Source organism: Rhamphochromis sp. 'chilingali' (assembly GCF_963969265.1).
Source record: "Rhamphochromis sp. 'chilingali' genome assembly, chromosome: 2".
Taxonomy (NCBI): domain Eukaryota; kingdom Metazoa; phylum Chordata; class Actinopteri; order Cichliformes; family Cichlidae; genus Rhamphochromis; species Rhamphochromis sp. 'chilingali'.
In genome coordinates, this window is record NC_137930.1 from 10,496,596 (window position 1) to 10,510,028 (window position 13,433).

The window sequence follows — 13,433 nt, forward strand, 5'->3', positions numbered from 1 at the left end:
TATTTACGATATAAAAGATAAGGCTTTTATAATAGGGATTCGCAATTCCAGGCTTCAACGGCTGGTGTCCTGCAGGTTTTAGATGTGTCCTTGATCCAACACAGTTGATTCAAATGGCTAAATTACCCCCTCAACATGTCTTGAAGTTCTCCAGAGGCCTGGTAATGAACTACTCATTAATTCAGGTGTGTTGACCCAGGGTGATATCTAAAACCTGCAGGACACCGGCCCTTGAGGCCTTGGAGTTGCCCACCCCTATTGTATAAGATATATATAAGATAAAGCTCCTTGAATAGCATTGTCTAAATCTAATTTCTTGTCATTTCATTAGTATTTATACTTAACAGCAATTCTCTTCTCTTTCCCCTCACCCCCCAACCACTCACTGCAGGTGGCTGCCCCTTGCTGAGACTAGTTGTGCCAGTGGTTTTTTCCTATTCAAAGGGAGTTTTTTCCTCTCTACTGTTGCCAAATACTTATTCATAGGGGGTTGTTTGATTGTTAGAGGGTTTTTTCTAGTATTGTAGGGTCTTTACTTTACAATATAAAACACTCTGAAATGACTGAAATGACAGTCCTGTGGACTGTGATGTCATATTTGTTACAAATTCTGTCAAAAATGACATTTTTCGCGTCATTGGGACTTTACACCTAGATACATTGGGGTTATATAAAAGTCACTTTGCCAAAAAAAAAAACTGATTGGGGATCTACCTTAAGACTAAAACGTTCTTTCTGGCTCAGAACGACTTATGATGTATTTATCCAGGTTAAACGGCTCGTTGACAGTAAAAGTGTGTTGTTGTTTTTTTTAAAGAGAAATCTGGCCAAGAGGGTAGCAGAAATTGAGAATAAGTCATTTCATTATTTTAAAAATAACTCCTTCTTAAATCCTGTAGACTATAAGATAATTACCCAAAATAAATAAGGATATTGAACATTTAAAAAATGTAAAACATCAGGAATAACCTTTTGGGGGCAGATGATCATTTTTATATTAAAGTCTTTTTGGAAATCTCTCTGTGCATACATTCAAAGCTGGTCTGTGAAGAGAAGTGGGATACGTTCACTTCAGCTTCACGTTGCACACATCACATTTGGCTTTGCTTGCTTGAAAAAAAAATCAGAACATTTTCATTAAAAAATAGTCTTTGTCAATCATTTGCCTTCTGAGGCGTAAATAAACACACGTAGGAGGGATCGATAGGGCGGTGTACCCGTACCGTACACGTTTTATTTGCTCCTGCATGCCACTCTGACCAGACACTCTTGGCGCAGACCTTGAGAGAATTAAACGTGGTTCCCGCAGCACTCAGCAGCCCAGGACGTGTGGATGCACTTTTACTTCAGAGATGGTAAACACAGGGTTTCCTCTGGTGTGACCTCGCGTGTTTTCTTCCCGGCTGGCCCGCCTCTGCCTCCGCCTCCAGCTGCAGCGCACAGACTGAGCTCCGTCCAGAGCGCCACAGCTGCCCGAAGGAAAAGATGGGATCCGCAGGACACTTGAGCTTAGTGCTGCTGCTTGCATTTCTGCTGGGGCTTCATCACTCCTCAGGTTTCTGGATCGTCAACGTTGTCTTTCCTCCCCCAGCCAAACCTAAAGTACCCAGCAACAGCACTCCTCCACTTATTATCGGTAAGTACAGGGTCTGTCTGTTTGTTAATATGTATGGAAGATTAAAATATACTGCTGTGATATATACCCGAGATTTATTGTTGATTTAGCTGGACATCTATGCGGAAACATGTAGCACGAAGGTCCAGTACAGTCGGGGGGTGGGGGTGTTTTTAGGTCACACACAGCACTCTGTACATTTGACCCTGCAGGCAATATCAGTGTTTTCTCATCAGGAAAGCTTTAGGGACACAATTTAGTGACTGTGCTTTGGATAAACCTCCACGCTCAAACTGAAAGACTATTAAACCTGTTCTTTTCCTACATATAATTTAAAATAAATCGTCCTCTCTATCTCAAGAAATTTCTTTTAAAGTTCAGCTTGCCTTTTTATGAAATCTCAAACATCCAGAGAGAGACATTTTCGCCTCAGAATTTGAAGAAGTGGTATTTTTATTGTCTTTGATATGATGATGTTTAAACACTGGACTGACCAGATCGCAGAAGAACTGCTGTGTACGCGGTGCAAATAGTGTAGCTGGGTAACGGTAAATCATGCAGCTTCTCCTGTGGGTCAGGGGTCAGTTTCGCAAATTCAGAAACAGATCCAAATATTTGCATTTCACAAAACTGTCTGCTATGTCAAATACACATTATTTGCTGAATTCTGGGTAAATTAAGGCTAAAAGAAAACATGTGACCACATCAAGGTAATCATCGTAAATCACCCACCCCGGGATAAAGTGTTTTGGTAGGTTTTGTGCTATTAGAAATTAGATGATGTTATCCCTTTTAGGCTTACACTGTACCATTTCCCTCTTTCTGCTGCTTGTGATTCACAGTTAGCAGTCAAAAAGTCATCGTCCAGTCAGGGATTTGTGCAGTCTACTGCACAGGAGCTCCAAGTAAAGGACAGGCAAACAAAATGAGGAGATTTTGACTAAAAGGAGATAAAGAAAATGCTTTGAGTTCTACATTGATTGCTTTAAGTGAACCAATCGACTGACATTTATTTAAACTCAAAAAAAAATGTGACTAAACAGCACTAACAGTTTTACCCATGACTTCAATATGATTTTGTGAAAAAAGTAAGTGAAATAAGTGGAAGAGATGGGTGTAGAAATGTCCTTACCTATAAAAAAAGGCAGATTACTGTCGGCTCGTTTCAAGAAAGACTGGTAGGTGTCAACCGACAGCTTTGACAAGACCTTAAAAGTGTTCAGCGAGAGTAGAAGTACCAAAGAGTCAACATGAAACACCTGCAGAAATCTCTGCAACTTCCTGAAATATATCTTTAACACTGAAAAAGAATGGTGGTTATGGAAGGACAAAGAAAGGAAGCAACCACTCAAAATGAAAAACAAAAACAAACAAACAAAAAAAAGCGTTGCTGAAATTTTAAAGTTTGCAAAATGCCACCTCGATGTTTCACATCACCTATTTAGCAGTCGTCTTGTGTGCAAAGATGCTAAGTCTGAAGGAATAAAGGCAACACATCATCACAACTCTAAGGCATGGTGGAGGGAGCATCCTGGCATGGGCCCTGTACTTTGAAGCAAGTTCAACATTACCAGGTCACCTTTCTTTCTCTGGTTTCAGCATTAGCAATCAGGCTAAGCCGTCGATCAAAGGTGATTATGAGCTTGATAAGTTAACCCAGGATTTATCTATCGAAGCACGAGTGTGTTCGCATGAAAGGGGCGATATCTGGGAGCAGAGCAACTGATTCAGGTAAAACTATGTTATTATAAGAGGTTAACCACATAAAAGCAGTGATGTGAGCGACTGCAACATGAAAGGAATCAGACAGTAAATTACAGCACTGAAAACACCTAAAGTGTGTGTTTGTGCTATAAGTGCTCTTTCATTAAGTCATAAAAGAACAGATGTATTATAATTGTTATTACTCATATTTAGATAAGCAAAAGATAGTTTTAGTTTTTATCATTTTCAGCTGCAGCCCTGGTGATGTTTAAAGGTCTGAGAGCAACCAAAGAATAAATCTCAGACCTTCCCAACCGCAGACGTTTCCTTCTTAAAGTGAAAATGAGATCATTAATATAACAACATTAGATAAATTGGATTCCACTGTTTGTTTTTGTTTTGTTTTCTAAATTGTAGTGTGGTTTTTATTTCCAACTTAAATTATATAACTCTTTAATGTGGCAGGAAATTAGCTTATCAACATCTGGTCTCAGGATCCTCCAGAGCAAAGCAGCTGTGCACATTTTTTAATTGCAAAACAGGAGACAGAATATTGACAGGATATCAAGGAGAAACAGAAAAACACAATAAGACAGAGTGTAGGTAGGGGTTATTATAGCTTTGTATTTTCTAATTAGTTTTAATTTTAATTTTATTTTGACCTGTTGTTTTGAATTCTGACTGAATTCTATATATATGAAATTTAACAAAATTGAAAAATAAAATACAAAAAAAAGTACAGGATAGTGTATACTGTATACATTCCCAAATTTAGTTGCAGATTTTAATTCAGTCTCTCTCCAGTTCCTCAATGTTCCCAGTCTTTAATCTCAACGTTCCCAGTCTTTAATCTCAACCTCCCCAGTCTTTAATAGCTCCAGAAGCATCTTCCAAATGTCAAAAAATTCTGATGATCTTTTCTGAAAAGTATAGTTTTTATTTTTATTTCCTATGACCAGTGATCTATAGCAGTGGTTCCCAGCTCTCTGAGCTGGTGACTCTTCATCATGCAAAAAGTCACTTTGCAAACTCTTATCACAGCTTTAATTAATGAATAATCTCTTTGATTTCTTTCAGTTCATTTAAATGATTCCTCAGTTTCATGTTTCATATTTCATACAATATGAAACTGAAGAAGTCAGAGAGCTTCTGATTCCTTCTGATGACACGCAATCTGTAAAAAAAAATATGATTAGGATCATTGATTTATGACAGCTGTCTGGGAAGTCCATCAGTTCATCAGTTCTTTGTTGCATGGTTGTTAATAGACCTCTCTGCATTGAATCATACCTGTTATTAATCTCTGTCTCTCTTCCACAGCATGTCTTAATCCTGTTTTCCTTCCCTCACCCCAACCGGTCACAGCAGATGGCTCCGCCCCTCCCTGAGCCTGGTTCTGCCAGAGGTTTCTTCCTGTTAAAAGGGAGTTTTTCCTTCCCACTGTCGCCAAAGTGCTTGCTCATAGGGGGCCATTTGATTGTTGGATTTTTCTCTGTATGTATTATTGTAGGGTCTACCTTATCTCACAAAGTGCCTTGAGACGGCTGTTGTTGTGATTTGGCACTATATAAATAAAATTGAATTGAATTGAATTGAATTGGAAGTTTGCTGAACTTCGGCAGCAGTTTGCAGTGCTGTGTATTGGTCCCACTTTTTCCTGCAGTACAATTAACATTTGACACACTGTTGTGTTTGCATGTGCCCTCCTGCTCAGTACCGGGGAACCTGGGGAACCGTCTGGAAGCCAAAATAGACAAGCCGTCGCTGGTCCACTGGCTGTGCTACAAGAAAACTGAGAAATGGTTCCCACTGTGGATCGACCTCAACATGTTCATACCCATAGGTGTGGACTGCTGGATCGATAACATCAGGTGAGACCTGCTGTCTGCTCTCACATCCACGTTTAAGCAGTTTAACAACACCTTTGATCTACAACTTTGCCTTACTGTAGGTGACAGCTGAGGAACAGACTTTTATGTTATGCTTACGCTTGTCAGTTTTGTTTATCTTTAGTCAGGTTTTTCATCACTGAATACATGTTTTGCAGAATTTGAAAACTTAGCCATGTGTTTCCACATTTGTGCGTCCTGCAGACTCGCTTACAACAGGACAACTCGGCGGTCATCCAACTCACCCGGGGTGCAGGTGCGAGTGCCTGGATTTGGGCAGACCTATTCCATTGAATATCTTGACTATAACAGACTGGCTGGTGAGAAAAATACATCTGTGTTGGTAAACTGGTAAATTTGGGGGACTAGTTTCTGACATCTTTTAATGTATTTCTACACTGAGTAACAGAGAAATGTTTAATGGTCATGAAGGCAAAAATATAAAGGAACATGTAGCCCAGTGCTTTATTTCCATACTAGATTTGGACTCTTAAACTGACCGAGTCTGCTACTGTTCTCTGAAGGTTACTTTTACACCATGGTGGAACATCTGGTCAACGTGGGCTACATCCGAAACGAGACCGTCCGCGGAGCACCGTATGATTGGAGAGTAGCTCCTAGTAAGTCTGTATTATTTTTATGTTAAGAGAGAAAGCACGGTGCTTTGCATGTGTTTGCTTACGAGTATACAAAAGAAGTTTCCTGAGCAGCTCAGCTTCTGCTGTTTTTTCTTTTTTTTACTAATTATGCCAATGATAAAAATCTACATTACTAAAGAACATTAACTTATGCTTTTATTTAATCATGTATTAAAGTCATGTTACTTTTTTTAATACAATAGGAGCAATTTTCAGATGTGCTTCCTAGTATAGTACAGATAATTGTGGTAATTACTTTGACTTTTAATGTCTCCCAACTTCTGAGAAGAAAAGTCTTCACTAGCCACTTTAACAACTATATACTTCACTATGTTCTTCTGCAAGTTGCTGACTTTAGTGCTGGAAAGGTGAGTTTGTTATGTCGGTGGGAGAAGCAGGATTGAACCAAGCGATAAAGTTGTCGGTCGAGAATACTAATATATGCTGATGCTACAGTATTGTACACCCCATAATTTGGTAGCGTGTAGCAAATATAACTTCAAGTATTTGTTTTCTGTGTGACTTTGTTAGATTCTTACATTGCTGTAGAGGAAGTTTGGCGCATTCTTCACATTATAACAACTCTTCTTGAAGTTTTTGGGCAATTGTTTTTGATGTCCTGCCACATTTTAATCAGGTTGAAGTCAGACAAATGGTTTCACATTTGACTCTAGAATACTTCTATATATAGAGTTCATGGTTGACCCAACTACTGAAAGGTACCCAGGTGCTATGGCTGCAAAACAAGTCCAAATCATCACCTCTCCACTACCACTGGATTCAGTTGAAAACATTTAATATGAGGGATTTGTGCTGATATGTTGTATTTGGTTTATGCTACATGTGATGCTGTGCATTATGGTCCATATGTCCACTTTGGTCTTATTTTTCTAAAGGACATTGTTCCTGAGGTCTTTGCTCAGATGCAACTTTGCAAACCTAAGAAGAGGCTTTCTGTTGGCAATCAAGCCAAACTTGAACAGCCTTTTTTTAACATGCTGACTGAGACCTGTAGAGTCTGAGATGTAGCTCCTGGGGTAAATTTGCTGGTATGTAGATATCATGAATGTTTTCGTCTTCTCACTGTACAATGATGGACTTCAGACTGTATGGGAATGGCCTTATTGATTATTGCTGATATATTTCCTCCTTATGGGCGATCGTGGCTTAAGAGTTGGCAGTTCGCCTTGTAATCGGAAGGTTGCCGGTTCGAGCCCCAGCTTGGGCAGTCTCAGTCGTTGCGTCCTTGGGCAAGACACTTCACCCGTTGCCTACTGGTGGTGGTCAGAGGGCCCGGTGGCGCCAGTGTCCGGCAGCCTCGCCTCTGTCAGTGCGCCCCAGGGTGGCTGTGGCTACAATGTAGCTTGCCATCACCAGTGTGTGAATGGGTGGATGACTGGATATGTAAAGCGCTTTGGGGTCCTTGGGGACTAGTAAAGCGCTATATAAATACAGGCCATTTGTCATTGTGTTAACACATATCTGAATGCTGCAGACCATCAAACTGCCAAAATCTCAATAATCAAATGCTCTGATTAGCAGCGCCTGGCTGCTACTTATCCTATTAATTCCACTGGAAGTAAAAGGAGTGTATTTTGTTTTTCACACACTGCTTCTGCATGTTGGTTTAGCTTTTTAAAAATATATATTGACACAGTGTAGCATATCACAGGTTGCTTTTCATCTGAGGTTGCAGTTACCTCATTTTAATACCTGCTAAGGACCACGTGATTTTTATTTACCAGCTGGTTCTTAGAGCTAACCCTAGAGAGAGGAGTGGATTTTCTTTTAGGACACCAAAACTCTAAAACAAACTCACTAGTTTTTATTCACACACTGACTGTGAGTACATTTGGTGTTGCATGTCCTGATTGTGGCAGCAGGTTCTCAAGTTATTTTGACCAGATGCAACCAAATTTTAATTACACTACATAATGACGTTTGATGTGCACCTCTTAAGGTTCTTGCTGTGAGCCTGTAACGTTTTTATTTCCCTTCGTCCCCCCACAGATGAGAATGCAGAGTACTTAGCAAAGCTGCAAAACCTGGTTGAGGAGATGTACAACCAGTATCAGGAGCCTGTCTACCTGGTGGGACACAGCATGGGATGCCACTATGTCCTCTACTTCCTCAACCAGCAGCCTCAAGCCTGGAAGGACAAATACATCAGAGGCTTCATTTCTCTAGGAGCGCCATGGGGGGGTGCAGTAAAAGTACTCAGGGTCCTGGCTTCAGGTAATGATAAGAACGCACAGAACAGAATACAGATGGAGGGGCTAGAAAGCGGTGTGAACCTGAAACTCTTTACAGGAGTAAATGATGGCCTCTCGATGATTTCGAACCTAAAGATTCGGGAGGAGCAGAGGATGGTAACCACCAATGCGTGGATGCTTCCTGTAGAGGGCATCTGGCCAAGTGACCACGTATTCATCTCCACGCCGAACTTTAACTACACTACAAAGGACTACCAACGGTTTTTCAAAGACATTGATAATGAGGAAGGCTGGTAAGAAACAGTTTGGTTGGTTTGGTTGGTTTTAGAAAGTCTTGATTGCCAAAAGTTAAAAAAGCAGACCAGAAATTGTATAGTACCAGTGGTCATCTGTATTTACTGCTTTACCTCTCCTTTGAGAGCAGAAAGTGTGAAATTTCTGGGCTCTTTGTCTTCTACTTCTATTTCTATCTAAATGGTAGCATCTTGCTTTTTCTTGAACTATACCTTTTTAGCATATAGATCAAATACTTCTCTTTTTGGTGTATTTTTTCTAATAGCAAACAATGATCATGCCCTCTTGTTGGCTCCAGGTATATGTTGGAGGACACCAAGAACCTCACTAGTGATCTCCACCCTCCTGGCGTCGAGGTATGGTGTATGTATGGCATGGGCCTTCCAACTGCCGTAACAAACATCTACGACGAGGTCTTTCCCAACGGGGACCCAGTGGACTTTGTTTATGCCGATGGAGACGGCACGGTGGACACGTTCAGCATGAGTTTATGCAAACGCTGGGTGGGGAAGCAGGAGAAGCCCGTCCATATCACAGAGTTCAGAGGGCTGTTCCATCTGGATATGGTGTTTCACGAAAAGGTGCTCAACCAAATCCAGGACATCCTGGAGGGCAAATCGGACACACCCACAGAGGTTGATGTCAGAACTGACACTGAATACAGGCGTTCAGGAGTTTGAAGCCATTTACAGTGCTAGAGTCTCACATAGGTGACTTTTGAGCCAGATCAAACATCAAGCTTAAAACAAATACCAGTACCGTCTCTTATCTCAAGCAGGTACAACAGCTCAAAACCAATCTGGACTTGGGGAGAATCTATCACTGACCCCCCCCCCCCCCCCAGCAAATAGTCCTGACCACTTTATCTTAACTAAACGCTGCTGACTCAACAATGTGGGTTTTAACCCTGACCTGATTATTACTAAACTGAGGTCATGTGTTTAGTTACCTTACGTCTGAAACTTGGTGGCAATTATGGAAATATAATAATCACAGTAATTAAAAATGTAGTAAGAAATTTTTATGATGGTTTTAGTTTTCTTGTTTTCATCTGTGTCCTCCTGTTACATCATCATTATCATTTTATTATTTTCATGCATAAAGACCCAATAAATATGAGACATTTTGTTGTGTGAGATTATTGGATTATTCCCTCAGAAACTTTGTTTTTGATAAGTTATGAGCAATGATCATGAATATTTTTTGAAGTGCTGTTGTGTAAACAGCCGTCTGAATGGTTCACCTTAAAATTACAGCATTTAAGGTCACAAAAGTCCACCTGTGTGGGTCACTTGTTTGGTTCCAGTACAAAAGTCAAGCCTTTATCTCATCTGTTGTTCGACAGCATCTGCTGCTGTGGACTCTTGACTCGCTGAAGTTGCGTTACAGCCAGGTGTAGTGCCAAAATAGTTGCCCCCGTCAGAAAGTGCCTTCCCATCCTCAAGAGAGCGCAGAGGAGCAGGAGCCACGGCGCGTTCATGACTGAAAGAAGAGTTCGCGACTCCTCTTTCAAAATAAAGTCTGTCCTGCAATCAAGTGTTTTAAGAAATAATCTGGATAATTGTGGTCAATATAATTTAATTTCCTTTATGTTAACTGCAGAATTTTAAACTGTAAGGAACACATAATGCTAATCTTTAGACAAAGCTAAGATTCATAGACATATATATTATTATTCTTTTTTTTCAGGAGTCATTGTGCAACAATTATGTACATGCAGGACAAATAAAAGCTTCCTATGCTGGCGGATATTTTACACTGATGTCACACTGAATCTGTAAAATAATAGTTTAGAGTTAAAAAAAGATTTCAAAGGAACTCTAAATAACTTGATGCCAGCATCACACTGTTTTTCCCTGCAGAGGGACATTGATTTGTCTTGTCACATGTTTCACATGCTCTTTTTGTTTGTTTGTTTGCTTGTTTGTTTGTTTTAAAAAAAACAGTTTATACTGTATACTGCACTTATTACTTTACTCAAGACCCCACATTATCATATTACTTCAGAGTAGTTTACTCTCAGACTGCTGGTTTACTTTACTTGTGGTTCCTACAATAATTAAAAGTAGAATGTATCAGGGCGAGGACACTTGTGACAAAGACTCCACTTGTGTGGAATGTTTGTGTCACAAACTCCAGCTTGACATATGGGCAGGTGTAAAAGTCATGCAGTGTTTATTTGCCATTTATTATGTGTTAAAAATAATAGAGTTAACAAAAGAAAAATGTGGGGGAGGAGGACCAGGTGGTTGAGGCAAATCAAAGAAATTAATAGTGCCTACAGCTTCTCTAAAGGTCAAGTCAACCAATGCTCAAACAAAAAGGCCCATCTACACAAGGGGTCAGTCAAAACCATTCAAGTGTTAAGAAATCAGTTTCACCCCGGTTCTTTTTATTCCTCGGGCATCCAGAGACGGCACCGGAACTCAGTAGTCATTTTCACAAAACCTTTATTCATCTTTATTCATTCATTTAAGCATGCATCTCCTAGAAGGGAAGACGTGCAAGAGTAAGAGTAATTTTCCTCACCTAAGCGACACCAAATTCCTCTACACAACAGAGAAAACAGAGTTAACATATTACAAACACTGGTAACTGGTAGACCCCACCCAGGTCTCCCCTGGGGAATTTCCACTCAACATTAACTTCTCTTTGCCTTACTTTCACAGTTCAAAATGGGGAAGGGCCTCCTAGAAATCTACTCCTAAATTCATTACACACTCAGGCCTTTATTGCATCCAGGGCAGTGTCAGTGTCTCTACAATAATTCTACATCCTACCTAACACATTTTTAAACTCTCAAATAAGCTACGCATATCTTCACAAGAGAGGTATCAACCGCACACCCTAGTGTTTCTAATAACTGTTCCTCTGTTACATATCTACAGGGTACCCCCAAGCTTACCTGTCCAACCTCCTAACACAACCATTCTATTCACACACAAAATCTACTAAGTCACAGAGAGTCAGAAGCAGCCTCAGCTGGCCAGGGAGCTGCCCTTTTGTAATTGGCTTACTACGCCCAGATCAGCTAATAGATGTATGCCAATTAAGTTTGAATGGGCCAATAGTTGGAAGCTCTACACATGGAAGACGAGAGAAACAACAGCGCCACTTATTGTGGCATAAAACATAAAACATAGGCTTTCAAAACCTCAGCTAATTTGAATAACTGACAGGTACAACCACGTGATCTAAGAGGTTGGAGTTGGACTGACTTGTTAAGGAGAAAGATCTTTATTTTCATGAGTAAGTTTTTTTTTATGTATTTGCTAAATAAAACACATTATGGTAGAAAAGAGAGGATGGATTATATGGATTATATGGATAGAAAGAGGGGACACTTTTTGGTAGCGTATAGTTTAAGGTAAATAATCATCCAAACGGTACAATTAATATATCCATCCATCCATCCATCCATCCATCCATCTTCATCCGCTTTGTCCGGGGCAGGGTCGCGGGGGCAGCAGCCTAAGCAAAGAGGCCCAGACCTCCCTCTCCCCAGCCACCTCCTCCAGCTTATCCGGGGGAATACCAAGGCGTTCCCAGGCCAGCCGAGAGATATAATCTCTCCAGCGTGTCCTGGGTCTGCCCCAGGGCCTCCTCCCGCTGGGACATGCCTGGAACACCTCACCCAGGAGGCGCCCAGGGGGCATCCTTGTCAGATGCCCGAACCACCTCAGCTGGCTCCTTTCGATGTGGAGCAGCAGCTGCTCTACTCTGAGCCCCTCCCAGATGGCCGAACTTCTCACCCTATCTCTAAGGGAGAGGCCAGCCACCCTTCGGAGGAAGCTCATTTCTGCCGCTTGTATCCGCGATCTCGTTCTTTCGGTCACTACCCACAGCTCGTGGCCATAGGTGAGGGTAGGGACGTAGATCGACCGGTAAATTGAGAGCTTCGCTTTTACACTCAGCTCCCTCTTCACCACGACGGACCGGTGCAGCGTCCGCATTACTGCAGCTGCAGCCCCAATCCGTCTGTCGATCTCCGGCTCCCTTCTCCCATCACTCGCGAACAAGACCCCGAGATACTTGAACTCCTCCACTTGGGGCAGGAACTCATCCCCGACCCGGAGTGGGCACTCCACCCTTTTCCGGCTGAGAACCATGGCCTCAGATTTGGAGGTGCTGATCCTCATTCCCGCTGCTTCACACTCGGCTGCGAACCGTTCCAGTGCGAGCTGGAGGCCCTCACCCGATGAAGCCAACAGAACCACATCATCTGCAAAAATCAGAGATGAGATTCTGAGGCCACCAAAGCGAAAGCCCTCCGCCACTTGGCTGCGCCTAGAAATCCTGTCCATAAAAATTATGAACAGAACCGGAGACAAAGGGCAGCCCTGGCGGAGCCCATCACCCACCGGGAACGAGTCCGACTTATTGCCGGCAATGCGAACCAAGCTCTTGCAACGGTTGTATAGGGATCGAATGGCCCGTAGCAATGGGCCAGACACCCCATATTCCCGCAACACCTCCCACAGGACACCCCGAGGGACACGGTCGAATGCCTTCTCCAAGTCCACAAAACACATGTAGACTGGTTGGGCAAACTCCCATGCACCCTCAAGTATCCTGGAGAGGATAAAGAGCTGGTCCAGTGTTCCGCGACCAGGACGAAAACCGCATTACAATACAATCCCCTCCTTGAATCGCTACCTTATCGTGGTGGAGGGGTTTGTGTGTCACAGGGATCCCAGGGGCTATGTTGTCTGGGGGCTTTTGCCCCCTGGTAGGGTCTCCCATGGCAAATTGGCCCTGGGTGAGGGACCAGACAAAGAGCGATTCATAAGACCCTTATGAAAAGGACACCGAGGGAACAGTTTACCCTGCCCGGGATAGGGTTACCGGGGCCCCGCCCTGGAGCCAGGCCCGGGGAGGGTGCCCGAGGGCGAGCGTCTGGTGGCCGGGCCTTAGTCCATGGGGCCCGGCCGGGCACAGCCCGAAGAGGAGACATGGGCCCATCCTCCCGCAGGCCCACCACCCGCAGGAGGCGCCATAGGGGTCGGGTGCATTGTGTGCCGGGTGGCGGCCAGGAGCGGAGGCCCTGGCGGACTGACCCCGGCTGCCAAGACAAGACAAT

The 13,433-nt window shown here is 42.6% G+C and overlaps 1 protein-coding gene across 1 annotated transcript; it reads left to right on the forward strand.

The window, feature by feature from the left end:
* Positions 1 to 233: 233 nt before the first annotated feature.
* lcat (lecithin-cholesterol acyltransferase) lies at positions 234 to 9,489 on the forward strand. The gene is made up of 7 exons (XM_080863437.1): positions 234 to 1,636; positions 5,034 to 5,190; positions 5,413 to 5,528; positions 5,733 to 5,828; positions 7,857 to 8,081; positions 8,157 to 8,352; positions 8,652 to 9,489. The coding sequence occupies exons 1-7, from the start codon at positions 1,486 to 1,488 to the stop codon at positions 9,031 to 9,033; spliced, it is 1,323 nt and encodes a 440-aa protein (XP_080719563.1). The 5' UTR covers positions 234 to 1,485; the 3' UTR covers positions 9,034 to 9,489.
* The last annotated feature ends 3,944 nt before the right edge of the window (positions 9,490 to 13,433 follow it).

Excerpts from the sequence above, each read along its gene's own strand:
- lcat (XM_080863437.1), top strand. The coding sequence starts at position 1,486 with ATGGGATCCGCAGGACACTTGAGCTTAGTGCTGCTGCTTGCATTTCTG. Across the intron at positions 8,082-8,156 it reads ACTCAGGGTCCTGGCTTCAG|GAGTAAATGATGGCCTCTCG; the intron begins GTAATGATAAGA and ends AACTCTTTACAG. Across the intron at positions 8,353-8,651 it reads ATTGATAATGAGGAAGGCTG|GTATATGTTGGAGGACACCA; the intron begins GTAAGAAACAGT and ends TGTTGGCTCCAG.